Source organism: Lipotes vexillifer, unplaced genomic scaffold (genome assembly GCF_000442215.2).
Source record: "Lipotes vexillifer unplaced genomic scaffold, Lipotes_vexillifer_v1.1 scaffold520, whole genome shotgun sequence".
NCBI classification, from domain to species: Eukaryota; Metazoa; Chordata; class Mammalia; order Artiodactyla; family Lipotidae; genus Lipotes; species Lipotes vexillifer.
In genome coordinates, this window is record NW_006784004.1 from 2242018 (window position 1) to 2255678 (window position 13661).

Genomic DNA, 13661 nt, shown 5'->3' on the forward strand with positions numbered 1-13661 from the left:
TCTTACGTCCCATAAAGCAAACTTCAATCCAGTAACCCTGAATAATATGTACAAAAGTCTAACATAGATCTGAATTACTGTCTCATCGAGCAACATCTCCTTTGTAATGTGGAACTTCTTTCATAGTTTTCCGTTTTTTAGTTCAGTGTGAAATAGGAGTGTCAGGTGTGGACATCCTGCTTAGCCTTACATAATACCCATGGCTGGAACACAGCAGGCAGGTTTTTGCTTTATTACTGTGCCTGGGATTACTTTGCAAATCTAGATAGATGAATTTGGTTAGGACCGTTGATATTATGCCTGGCTGCCTAACAATTTCTGGAAGATTTCTTATAGGTTAAAAAATATATATCCCTGCTGGGAAGTCACACCACAACTCTTCTTTCCCATAAAATCTTTATTACAGAATACTTTTATAAAACCAATTTCCAGGACCCTGAAAATGTGATCCATGAAATAAGAAAGCAACTGCTTTCATGGATCCACAGTGCTAAGAAGGAGACCATGCAATATAGGGGAACAGCATAAGGGCCTGATGAGGTATAGATCTCTGTATCTGCTATCAGTCTTATTTAGTGTTTGCTCTGATAATGAAGACCTACAGTGCAATTTTCCTCTCCCCTCTTGAGAGCTTTTGTCTGTGTCCACACCATCTTCAAATACAGTGCCACACTGATAGACCTATTGCAGAGTGACAAGGCCAGCTCTGCTCCCGTGCAGTGAGTTTTGCAATCTTGCTCTTTTTTTTTATTGCTGACATGTCCTTGAAGTGGCATATTCAGCCTTAAGCAGATTTTCTTGTAACATTCATTGCTTGTTTTTTCCTCTGATGATAAACATAATAAATATATATTGTAAAAATTTAGAAACAAATCAATTATAAAGAAGAAAGCCACATATAACACTCTAACACTCTCATATATATATATATATATATATATATATGCATTGTTTTTTGTAATTAGAATATATGTACATATACATTGTTAAGAGTATTAAATGCTTTTTCTTTGCCCTTAGATATTCTCTGAAACTCGTTTTAACATCTGTAGAATAGTTTTTTTGAAAAAAAATAATATTTAAGTTAGATAACCTCTCTTCAGCTGTTTATTCTAAAGATAAGAACACACATTCACATAAATAGTCTGTTTGGCATAGGGTTTGATGGAAAAGTTGAGCTTTTCCTTCGTCAAATACAACAGAATGTGTCTGATATTCGTGGTAGCAGTGTGTACACCTAAGAGTTAAAGATCGGGTTGTGTGATTAGTCATCTGCTGCCTCTGTTGCCACCAGCACCATTACCATCATCTCCACTACTACGATTATTTTTATTATTGCATCATTTCCAACAACAGCACATTCTCACCTATAGCGCAATGACTGTAATTGTACTGCTGCAGTTCTCCATGGCATCATCAATTACTGCCTGTGAAGAGCCCTAACTTTGTCCTATGTAGTCCTGGACAAAATAAGTATAAAAAGTTGTTTCTGTTCTCCTGAGAGGTTAACAAATCAAAAGGGACTTGGGATCTAAAATTGTGTTTAGCATTTCCAAAGAAGGGTATACTGTTAATTCAGAATTTTCTTGAAAAAAAAAGTATCTTTCCCGATACAGTGTCACTAAACCTGCAATAGACTTATAGAGTGAACAGTAGAATTGAATGAGATGTTACAAATCATTTAGTTCAGTCCTTTCATTTACTTCTGAAGAAGGTATGTTCTCAGCCAGTTAAATACTTGTTTGAGGTCACAAGCTACTGAAGGCAGCACTTGACCTAGAATCCAGATATACAATCTTTATATTCTGTTGCATCACAGTCCCTGCCTTGCTATAAGAACTTTGGCAAGTTACTTACCTTAGGTTTTCTGTTTATAATTTGGAAATAGGTTATAAATAGGATATAAACTCAGCTCTTTCCAAAATGCATTTAGTAGTTTTGCTGATTAGTATAGCCTAATTTATATGGAACTTTAAAAGAAAAGAGAAGAAAAAGAAATAACTCAGGAGCCTTTTTTTTTGGCAGATCCATTGGCAAGCTTTTGCTCATGCTATCATATTATGGGCCAAAACTGAATTGCTTTCAAGCTCGTATAACTTAAAGCCAGTGTGCCAGCCTGAGAAACAAGTAGGATTTTTTTGAGTTGTCTTTTCAAAGACATTTTATGGTTCAAGATAGGTGGCAGTGAAGCAGCTAAAAAAAAAAATGCACAGGGTGTGATATAATTAATAAGTAAAGTAGGAAAAAGGGTTAACTTCAGATGAGCTGACCAGGGAAGCCTGGAAAGGGTTGAGTATAGGCTATATGAACTCCTATGGTAGAAAGGTCCAGCTATGTGAAAGCTGCAGGATGAGCATGCCAGGAAGGAGAGCAGTAGATACTAGGAGCCAAAGATCTTGATGTGGAATAAACTGATGATTGGGGCGTATTTGAGGAGTAGAAAAAGTCCATGTGTTATGGATCCATAGTGCTTGCCATGAGAAATAAAGTCCTTTGTCTCTGACAACTCTGGAAACTCCAACTGATTGTATAATTTAGTTTAATAGTCAAAATGGCTTCTGGCCACTTATTATCTGTCCAAGAATGTGATAAATTAACCCTCCAACTGACAAGCAATGGAAGGCATACTTAAAATGCAAAATGGCTGCATTTCAGGTGACAGGGAAAATCTGGGATTAACTATTGCCGCTACAGTCTTGCAACTCATATTGTTACAGGGACACTTAACTAAGCCTAAACCAATCAAAAAATTAAAATAAATTCAATGTCAGGCGAATGGTTCTCATGAAGAACTACACATCAGAATCATTTGTACAACTTTATAAAAATATAGGTTACTGGACCTCTCCCTCAAAGGCTGATTCCAGGGGTTTGTAGTTTTAAAAAGCCCATGTGTAACACACAACCAGTTGTATACTTTATTTTCTGGTAATATTTTGAAATGCTTGACAGTTAAATGTGATGGTTACATTTTTCTGAGATGTGACCCTTTAAATAATTTATAGGACTTGGAAACTACAAAAACAGTGGCTCAGGAAAAGGATCAACAACCTTGTCAATAAATGCCAAGAACAGAATATTGATTTCTTGAAGAAAAATAAAAAAGTATGTGTGTGTGTGTATGTGTGTGTGTGCATTCAACAAGGGGTGTTTTTTAGTTTTCTATAATTTGAATTGTGCTATTGTTATATCTATTCCTTTTTTTTAAAATGTATTTTAATTCTGGTCTCTCCTAACATTCCAAAATCAGCCTGTTATCACCTCAGCTAAGATAATCTCACTGAACATGTTATTGCAGCTTCCTGTTTCAGAATACTATCCATAGCATGATTCCTTCTCTGTGTCAGACCACCACTGACATTGTTGTGGCAGTTATTTGATTGTAGTAAGCCATTGAGGGGTAATCAGAGAAGTATGATTTATGATCAAATCATGTGTATGATTTAGAATTCAACCTTAATTCTGAGAAGAAAATGCCAAGCATGACTCCTATTTCCTAGACTATCTTTTTTTTTCCTTTTTCTTTCCTCCTTTATTTTTTCTTCCTTCCTCCTTTCCTCCCTCCCTCCCTCTTTCTCTTTCTTTCCCTCTTTCTTTCTTTCCTTATTTTTGCTGTTTTGGTGACCACAAATTTATTTCCTTATATTTAAATATTAAACATTTATAAAGTCTTGTGCAAGTGAATTTTAAGGTATAATAATACTGCCTACCTGTCTCATTAAGGATGCTGAAAGAATTAATGTCTGTAGGAAGCATTGAGCTCCTTTGTGTGGAGGGTGAGAAAGCAATATAAATGCAGTCATTTATACCTCAATAAATATATCTTTAAAATTATATATATTCACCACCAATTTATTGTGACCCTGAAGCTTCATGTACTACTGCTGTTTGTTCCATGCTCAGTTTCTATATAAAAACCTCAGCCTATTTTCACGTTCTATACTTGTTTCTGGACTCCGTTACATAAATAAAGTGCGATCTTAAAGTACTGTAATAGTAATTTTTAATAATCATAAACAATATTGAACACTCAGTATTTTTCTAGTCACTGAATAATGTTCCAGTCCGTCATCATCTTTTATCTTCACAATAACTAAGGATTAGGTAATATTTTTGCTATTTAAAGGTGGAGGAAACCCAGCTATTTCACATCACTTTGGGTTGCCTAAGGAAGGCTTCACAATAAGCAAGAGTTAAAATAGGAAAATACGAAATAGTTTTCCTGAATTCTGATAGGAGAAATAAATGAGTAATAACTGAGTTTAACTTCACTTTTTCCAGAAAAAAATAGGATATCTTCCTATTGGTCTGGTTTAGAGACAGCTCAGCTTAAAGAAGGAAAGTTATTTCTGTCATCCCTGAGAATCTATGTCAGAGTGTATCTGTGCTGGGACAAATTTAAGAGGTAATCTTACTCTTGTACATGATTAAAATCGGATCAAAAGAGATCTTTACTTGAAATTTAGAAGAAAGCACTGTATGTGGAATTATTTTATACCCTGTTAGCACAATGATATTGTATACTAAAAATCAGGTGAACATAACTTGAGGCAGCTAGTAAGTATGTGTTAATCCAGAGTAACGGATATGGAGTAAAATGGAGGCATCCAAATTGTTTTATCATACAAATCTAAAACATTGTGATGGGATGAGGGATAAGGTAGTGAGGGAAGAGGAGAACAAGCACTATAGACAGAAAGAAGCAACTTTTGGGCTTCCCTGGTGGCGCAGTGGTTGAGAGTCCGCCTGCTGATGCAGGGAACACGCGTTTGTGTCCCTGTCCGGGAGGATCCCACATGCTGCGGAGCGGCTGGGCCCGTGAGCCATGGCCGCTGATCCTGCGCTTCCAGAGCCTGTGCTCCGCAACGGGAGAGGCCACTGCAGTGAGAGGCCCGCGTACCGCAAAAGAAAAAAACAAAACAACTTTTGTTGCACCCCAGCTGTTTCTGTGGACTAAGCTCTTAAATTAAAGTGTTCTCAGTACAATTGAGTCTCACAGCAATCTTCAGGGTTAGTTATCATTATCCAGAATTTTTTTCTGAAGAAACCAAAGTTTAAAAAGAGACACATATTGCCCAACGTTCTGTAATTGCTAACTGGAGGGGCAGAATTCAAATTCAGGTCTGTATTATTCAACAGTTTATGGTCTTTCTCCTGTATAACACTGATCTAAGATAGTTGGTTTCCCCTCCCACGGGATGAAAACTGATTAGAAACACACAAGTTACACACACACACACACATACACATACACACACCTTCCAGAAGTTTAACCTTCCAAAGTGACTAGATGAGTAAAAGCAAGCTGTTTCTAAGAGTGTAAATATAGGGCAGCCCGTCCTCCCTCCTCCCTTTTTTATTTTTTTTTTTTTCCTTGCGTTATGCGGGCCTCTCACTGTTGTGGCCTCTCCCATTTGCGGAGCACAGGCTCCGGACGCGCAGGCTCAGCGGCCATGGCTCACGGGCCCAGCCGCTCCGCGGCATGTGGGATCTTCCCGAAACGGGGCACGAACCCGCGTCTCCTGCATCGGCAGGCGGACTCTCAAGCACTGCGCCACCAGGGAAGCCCCTCCTCCCTTTTTTAAATGTTTGCTCTGTTATTATTTGTCTTCAGCAGGTGTTAATGTACACCCCCCAAATGATTAGAGTACTCCTATTTCTTTCTTAGTTTCCACTTAAACTGTAACATTGTGTATTTAACTTTTTATTTTTACAATGCCGTCCAACTGCTTACCTTACAGAATGCAAAATGCTGCCAGCAAGTGTTTTGAACACTCCTCCACTGATTGTGTTCATGAAAAGAAGAGGTCAGTTGTGGTGGTTTTGCAAGAAAACTATTAGTCCCCTGTTAAAGATAAGGAAAAGTACATAAGTACGTGGGCGTAAATGGTAGGCTTATCTCTTCCTGCCGTATCACCAACAAAAATGGTACTTGTGACTTCTGAGAGCAGCAGTTGCTCTTACTTTCCGTTAAGTCACGTTATTTTCGAATTGCACAGAATACTGGGATTGATGATGAAGTTATATATCACCACGTGATAGAGTATAATCCAAGTAATAAACAACAGACATTTATAAGAAACAGATCACAACAGGGGCACCAGACAGCCTTCAGCTACAAAACACCAGGACTCAAGAAAAGGAATTTGATCAGTTGAACTTATTCACATGTTACAGGGGCTGGTAATGTATCAAGAGGGAAATTGTAAAGATCCTTTCTGAAGACTGTTTGGGAAGAATACACAAAAATAGCTAATAATGAAATATGTGATTGTACAGAAATTCCCTCATGGCAAACTCATGCTATTAATACCTAAGAAGAGAGTAAATTGCCCGTAAATTGCCCTGTGATCATAGCAGCAGGTAGTTGCAGCAAAGAAGGACTGCATATAGAGATCAACATATAGATAACAACTACTTAGCACACTGGAGGCTTTGGTGGGAGAGTGGATATTAATATGCAATGAGAGTCAGTTGAAATCAATGCAGAGTGAAGGGAGCTGCTCAGTGCCAAGTGTCAGAGAACAAAGAAATTGCTGGTTAAAGATCCATGAGCTGAGAAAGACTCTGAGACCATTAGTAGTTAGGAAATTGGTAATTTTGCCCCACAGTGTGAGCTAATCATTGCAAGTCCCCATGTCTGGAGTGGCCCCAGGGAAGGAAAGCCCTTCACAGCCCTGAAAATAAAAAAGGGCCAGTGTGCAGAGCAAGGTTTAAGGGAAACCAGAGCTGTTCTGAGGAGGCAGGTCCTGCCCCTTTCCACCCTTTAACAGCCAGGTGTATATGCAAGACACCTTCCACTTCCACTTTTGGATATTTTCCACGAAACCTAAACGTTTGTATTTTGGATTTCTCACCAGAGCTTTGTAACAAAGGAATCAGAGATTAAAATTGAGACTGTGTCGGGCTTCCCTGGTGGCACAGTGGTTGAGAGTCCGCCTGCCGATGCAGGGGACGTGGGTTCACGCCCCGGTCCGGGAAGATCCCACATGCCGTGGAGCAGCTGGGCCCGTGAGCCATGGCCGCTGAGCCTGCGCGTCCGGAGCCTGTGCTCCACAACGGGAGAGGCCACAACAGTGAGAGGCCCATGTACAGCAAAAAAAAAAAAAAAATTGAGACTGTGTAAACTAAAATATTAAATGAATTCTCATTAAGTACTTTATATTTGCAGTAACGCCTTTACTTTGCAATACTGGTATTTGCAATAATGACTGATATCTTTAAATTATTGCCATGGTGGGACTGAGGGATTGGAAACCTTGAGCAGAGAAAAACAACAAAAAGCAAATAAAGCAATTTAGTTTGAAATACAGAAGATGGAAGCACAGTAGAGGTTCAGTGAGGACAAGTTGTCGTTGCTGCTGATATGTTTTGTTTTGTTCTGTTCATATCCAACTGTATTTTTGGCTATCACTGTTAATTTTGCTTCATTGATTCAAAAGCATGTATGCATGAATACTAGGTTGTGGTGAGATGATAGCAGAGCAGACCTAGTCCTTACCTCAAAGAACAGACAGTTCAACCGTCGGCTTACTAATTCAGCAAACAATGTTTACAATAAAGTACGATGAGCACTGTGATAGTGAAAGCAAAGTGCTTCAGGAAATGCTTGGTGGAGGAGCTCAAGCCAGTCTAGGGGATTCTTAATCAAGACACCACCCTGAACAAGAGATGTTTAAGCTGACATAAAAAAAACAAGAAATGAAAGTAGGTTAACTATTTAGCATAGGCACTAGAGTTGATATTAACTTATTAAGTTCTAAGAAAATTTAATTTCTCAATTTCTGATGTTTTGATGTCGATGTCATATGGTTGTTTTTTTTTTTTTTGCGGTACGCGGGCCTCTCACTGCTGTGGCCTCTCCCGTTGCGGAGCACAGGCTCCGGACGCGCAGGCCCAGCGGCCATGGCTCACGGGCCCAGCCGCTCCGTGGCATGTGGGATCTTCCCGGACCGGGGCACGAACCCGTGTCCCTTAGCATCGGCAGGTGGACCCTCAACCACTGCGCCACCAGGGAAGCCCTGTCATATGGTTTTAATGATAATTATTCCATTTATTTATCACCTGTAAACGCCTTGGTTTGCGGTAAGCACATAGTGGTTAGCCAAATTGCTACTCAGAGAAAAATGTCTTTCTGATGATTTTTGCTTTCCTTTTCTTTCAAAATTTGTTGGGATATAATTCATATATCATAAAATTCACCATTTTAAAGTACAAAAGTTAGTGGGTTTAATATATTCATGAGATCATGTGACCATGACCACTATCTAATTGCAGAACATTGTTTTCATCCCAAAGAGAAACCACACACCCATTAGAGTCACTGCTCCCAACCCTCTCCTCCACTCCTTCCTTTAGAAACAGCGAATCAAATATCTGTCTCTATAAATTTTACTGTTCTAGAGTTTCCAATACATAGAATCATACAGTAATGTGCTATTTTGTGATTGACTTCCTTCACTTAGCATAATATTTTTAAGGTTTATCCATGTCGCAGCATGTATCAGTACTTACTCCTTTTTATGCCAGGTGATATTCCATTGTATGGATTTACCACATTTTGTTTGTTCATTCATCACTAGATATGTTTTTTGGCTTTTATGATCGGTGCTACTATGAACACTCATTTACAAGTTTTTGTGTGGACATGTTTTCATTTCTCTCGGGTATGTTACTGAATGGATTGGGTCCTGCTGTTAGCCACTTAAGCAATGAATACTCGAGATAAAGAAAGGCAAGGTGCCTTGAATCAAAACGCTGGCAATCTGGGGAGACGGTGGATTCCACATCCCCCAGAAACCATCTCCGAAGATTCTGCTCGGGCCTGAAAGCTTTTAAAGGGAGGAAAGGAAGTAATCTCAGTTTGTCCTTGAGATTACTGAAGGGGAAGCTAGGGAAGAGATTTGGTCATTTGTTAATTACTTATTCTTCATTTCTACTTCTTTGATCTATGGAAAGATCAGACAAGTTAGGCAACGTTTCATGTGATTAAAAGATTTGAAAGGTGTGCTTGAGCCAGAGATGAGTAGAGCATGGAGGTGCCTGGTTTAAAAGTTAGTTACAATATAGCTTTGCTAAAGTGACAGTAAAAGGGGCGTCCTACTGAGGGCGGTTTCCTACAAAGAGCTGCTTACTTATATACCTAGGAGTGGAGTTGCTGGGTCATACTGATAACTCTGTGCTTCCTTTTTTTATGTGCTGCCAGCCTGGTTACCATTTTGCCTTTCCACCAGCAGTGTTTTGCTTTCTTTTTATAGACTCCAGAGGAACTAGAGGATGTTTCTGACCTGGAAGAAGATCACGAGGTCCGCAGTCACACCAGTGTTCAGACTGAAGGGAAAACTGACCGGGTGAGTCCCCTCCCTGTGGGGAGAGCTGTGTGCCATGCCCTCTCCTTGTCAATCCAGGCAGCCTCTCACAGTAGGGATTCCTGGATTTGGGGCTGGTCTTGTAAAGCACAGGGAGAAGAGCCTTAGAATGCAGGAGCACCATCATGAGGGGAATGATTTCCTCTACCTTGAGAGCTCACAGTGAGGCCATTTCTGGTTAGGTAGTGAATCACTCCGTACTACTTTTGGTCTTTATAGCAGTCATGGGAATATCAAAGTGGAATTTGTACCTGTTTGTTTAGAGTAGAAAAGAGAAACCACGAAGTTGTAAATATACTTGGAAATTCTAGAGGAGAAAAATCAACTTCTGAGGCAGTATTCCTCTACTTTTCTTCCTTTTTACAATGCTTTCTTCTGGCTCCATCAACACACACACACACACACACACACACACACACACACATACACACACACACACACTCCGATGATGTTCATCAATATTTGAACTACTCTGAGATGTTCTGTTTCACTTTATTTATACCCAATGCTTGGGAGTTTGTGAAAGTTTGATGTCCTAGCTACTCATAGCTTGCAACTGGAGAACAGACTATAGAACTTGAGTCTGAAAGCCAGATAGTATAGCATAGTGGCTAAGACTGCCTGGGAATACATCTAAATCAGCCACTTCCTTACTGGGTTACTGGGAAACTCACTTAGCCTTTCTCTACCTGTGTTCTCTGATTTGTAAAGTAAGTATACTAATATTATTCTCTATATGAGGATTACTGTGGGAATCAACTAAATTAATGAATAGAGCACTTAACACAGTGCCTAGCTCTTAGTAAGTTCTCAATAATCATTATTGAGAACGAACTAAGTAGCGATAGTATCATTATCATCATCATCATCATTATTATTATTTAATTAGTTTAATTCAGTGTCATAAAATTTGGAGATGTATGAAACAGATAAATTTAAGACAGTCCTGTGTTTTCAAATATTCAAATTGCCTAAATCAGGTATATGTCAGTCACAATACCTGTGTTTAATTAGAAATGTTGGTTATCTTGAGTTTTTATTTCTTGCTAATTATTTGATCTATAAGTCCTGTAGTAGCCAGGGGACACACAGCACCTGGAGTTAGTTTCCTTCAAATCTGGTAGGCATTCTCAGTAGGAGATCAAATCTTACAAATGGCAATGGAATTGGAAATGAATTTTGGCAATGGTAAACTTTGCTTACACTTTCAGCGAAGTGAACGATTGATGCACTTGGGCCACTGGAGGTGGAGCATGTGTGTCAGGGCGCACAAAGTAACTGATTGGAGGGAATTTTCTTAAAATAAAGGCACCTTTTAGGATGCTAGGATTAATATAAACATGCCCTAGTTCTCATTCTGCCTTATCACGTGTAGACAATGAAACCTGAGTTAAGAACCTTAAAATTTAGAAAGTTCAGATTTCTTCATCTGAAAAATGAGAATAATACTACACCTTCTCACAGCATCGTTCATAACTCCAAAGAAAGCAATGCATACGAGACTGTTTTATAAACTTTATATGCTGAGAAGAGAAGGTTCTTCTTATTATTATTTATATTTTTGTTCTGGGAAAAACAGCAGCTAAATGACCACTTGCCCATGGTGGTTATAAAGCTGATGACCTCCACGGTTCCAGATCTTAATAACCTTTCATAGAAGCCACTGCTTCTAACCTTGTGGCAATCACCCTGAAAGTGCTCTGAATCCTGGCTTTGTGTTCCATTGTACAGTTTCCTGATAATCCAGTTCATTTGTAATGCCTGTGGGCTATACCCTTACCACTATCTAGTAAAAGAGATCCATCACCATCAAATCTACTGGAAGCAACATTATATTCAACCCAGCCACTCTCTGCTTTTGTAAATCTCCCCTATACATTCCAGGTAGCTTGGATTTTATTCACTTCCTGCCTTGAGGCTTTCCTGTAATTGCTGTGTGGAATCCCTCAGGAAGCAAATCAGATAGTCTAATACATACACAACCTTATGTGAGGCACTAACACCTCCCAGAACAACTCTTAACCAATACTCTTCCATTCCTTGGATGGACCATATAGAAGTGCATTTTCCACAGGTCTCCAAAAGTTCCCCAGGGGATCAAGCCAATTCCAACAGCAGTGACCAGCTTGATAACATATCTTTGGATCGGCTCTCCTTTCTTTCCTGATTCATTCTTAGGCTCTTAGCTCTGTTCCTTAAGATCTATTCCCCCAGATAAACTACCTTCCATTCTTAGTCTCTGCTTCGGGGGTAAAATGAGAAAAGGTAGTTACATCGCATGTGCTGTTTATTTAATTATCATGTTAATTGTGCTATACTGCTATTATTATCCCAGTTTTACTAATAAGATCACTGAGGCTCCGATTTATATAGCTTGTCTAATAAGTGGATTATGTTTCCACACTAAGAACTTTAGTGATTACCACATGTTGGTTTACTTAGGACATAGAGTTAGCAGAATGAATCCTTTACTAAAAAGCAGACAGAGAACCCCACCACAACAAACCTGATAGATCATCAGTGGAATGAAAGAGAACAGAATAAAGGATACTCTGGCAATCTGAAAGAAAGAGTACAGTTTTTTTAAATTTAAAGAATAATTATTGTACAGTATGAATAACTTAACTCCAGTAACACCCTCTTATTGAATATCCATCTTGTGAGTTTATCACAACAGATTCTGCTGTCATACCTGAAATTTATATGACTAGCCAAGGAGGATAACTCAAATCTGTCCTCTACCTAAATCACCTGACCAGAACTAAGATCATGTTTACATAGGTTTTATGTTCTCTCCCAGGCATCTTATATCCCTAATATTCCCATATTTCTTATAATTGCCTCCCTGTACTTAGAGTATATTCATATGTTCAGTCTTTTTTATTTTATTTTTTATAAATTTATTTATAAAATATATATTTATTTTTGGTTGCGTTGGGTCTTCGTTGCTGGGGGCGGGCTTTCTCTAGTTGCGGTGAGTGGGGGGTTTCATTGCGGTTGGTGCAGGCTTCTCATTGCGGTGGCTTCTCTTGTTGCGGAGCACGGGCTCTAGGTGCACGGGCTTCAGTAGTTGTGGCGCGTGGGCTCAGTAGTTGTGGCGCACGGGCTTAGTTGCTCCACGGCATGTGGGATCTTCCTGGACCAGGGCTTGAACCCCTGCATTGGCAGGTGGATTCTTAACCACTGTGCCACCAGGGAAGTCCATATGTTCAGTCTTATGGCCATTTGAGACTTTGTATTCTATCCAGCATTTCCTGAAGTTTGTGTCCACTGGCCGGAGTATACCTTTTGACATATTTGCCAAATACCATTAATTTGAGAAGATATCACAAAATTTTGAAGTGGAATTTGTCGAGAATTTTTTGAATACTCACGCCATGCTCAATGAAGAATTCCTTGTCACTGCACAAGACAAATGTTTGGGTTCCTTTTTATTTGCAGCTGTTACTGAGGAGTAAATGCCTTTTTGGTTCTTGGATTATGCAGGCTCTGCTCTATTGAACATATACTAGAACCAGTCTTAGGCACTGTTTAGTAATGGAGTGACAGTTATTTATTGTCATTTTACTTTCTGCATTTCACTCCCAGTAGCTTTGGCTCAACATCATCTGTTACTGCTGTCATTGGTGGCAAATGCCACTGGGCATTGTAAAGGTCTGTAACCAACAAATAATGATTTAGAGTCCACAGTCAATGAGAGCAAAATACTAAAAGACCAATAGTGCATGCCTTATGAGGTGGCAGAGGAACAGTGGTGGAAATTAGTGATTATCTTAATTATTAAGCATGAATACTCACTGGACTGATCCTCTGGTTATATCCAGTGATCAGGCATTCCATGGTGATACAGGAGAGTGGGTTTGCTGCAGGTTTATAGAGCATTCTTCAGAGCTCATTGTTTATTCTGTTCATGCCCTTAGCAAGGATGAAATAGACATCTTTTATCTTAAAAACTCAGAAAGAAATTAAAATAGACTAAGAAAATAAAATTCTTAAACTCACTGATAATAAGATTTTTTTGTAAATCCTAAAAGCTTCTTAAAATTTTTATTAAGTATAAGTTAAGCCATATTTTCTATTTAAACAGAGGCGTGTCATTTACCATTAACACTTTATAGTTTATAGAATATTTCCAAATTGCTGTCTTATTTAACAAAAGCCCTGGGTTTTGGTTTGTAATTTTTTCTTGATTTTACTAATTAGGGAATTAGACTCAAAGAGTTTCAGTAGTTTATGCAAGTCATATAGAAATGGGGCCAAATCCCAGGTCTTCTGGTACCAGCCACACTCTTT

General features: G+C 38.9%; 1 protein-coding gene across 1 annotated transcript in view; it reads left to right on the forward strand.

Annotated features, from left to right (window-relative positions):
* Nucleotides 1–13661, forward strand: part of CTNNA3 (catenin alpha 3) — a gene marked incomplete at its 3' end in the record, with an annotated part of 1444109 nt that overhangs the window by 1418793 nt on the left and 11655 nt on the right. Inside the window, exon 14 of the mRNA XM_007456477.1 lies at nt 9258–9420. Coding sequence (XP_007456539.1) covers nt 9258–9420 — 163 coding nt within the window. The remainder of the gene's footprint in view (nt 1–9257; nt 9421–13661) is intronic.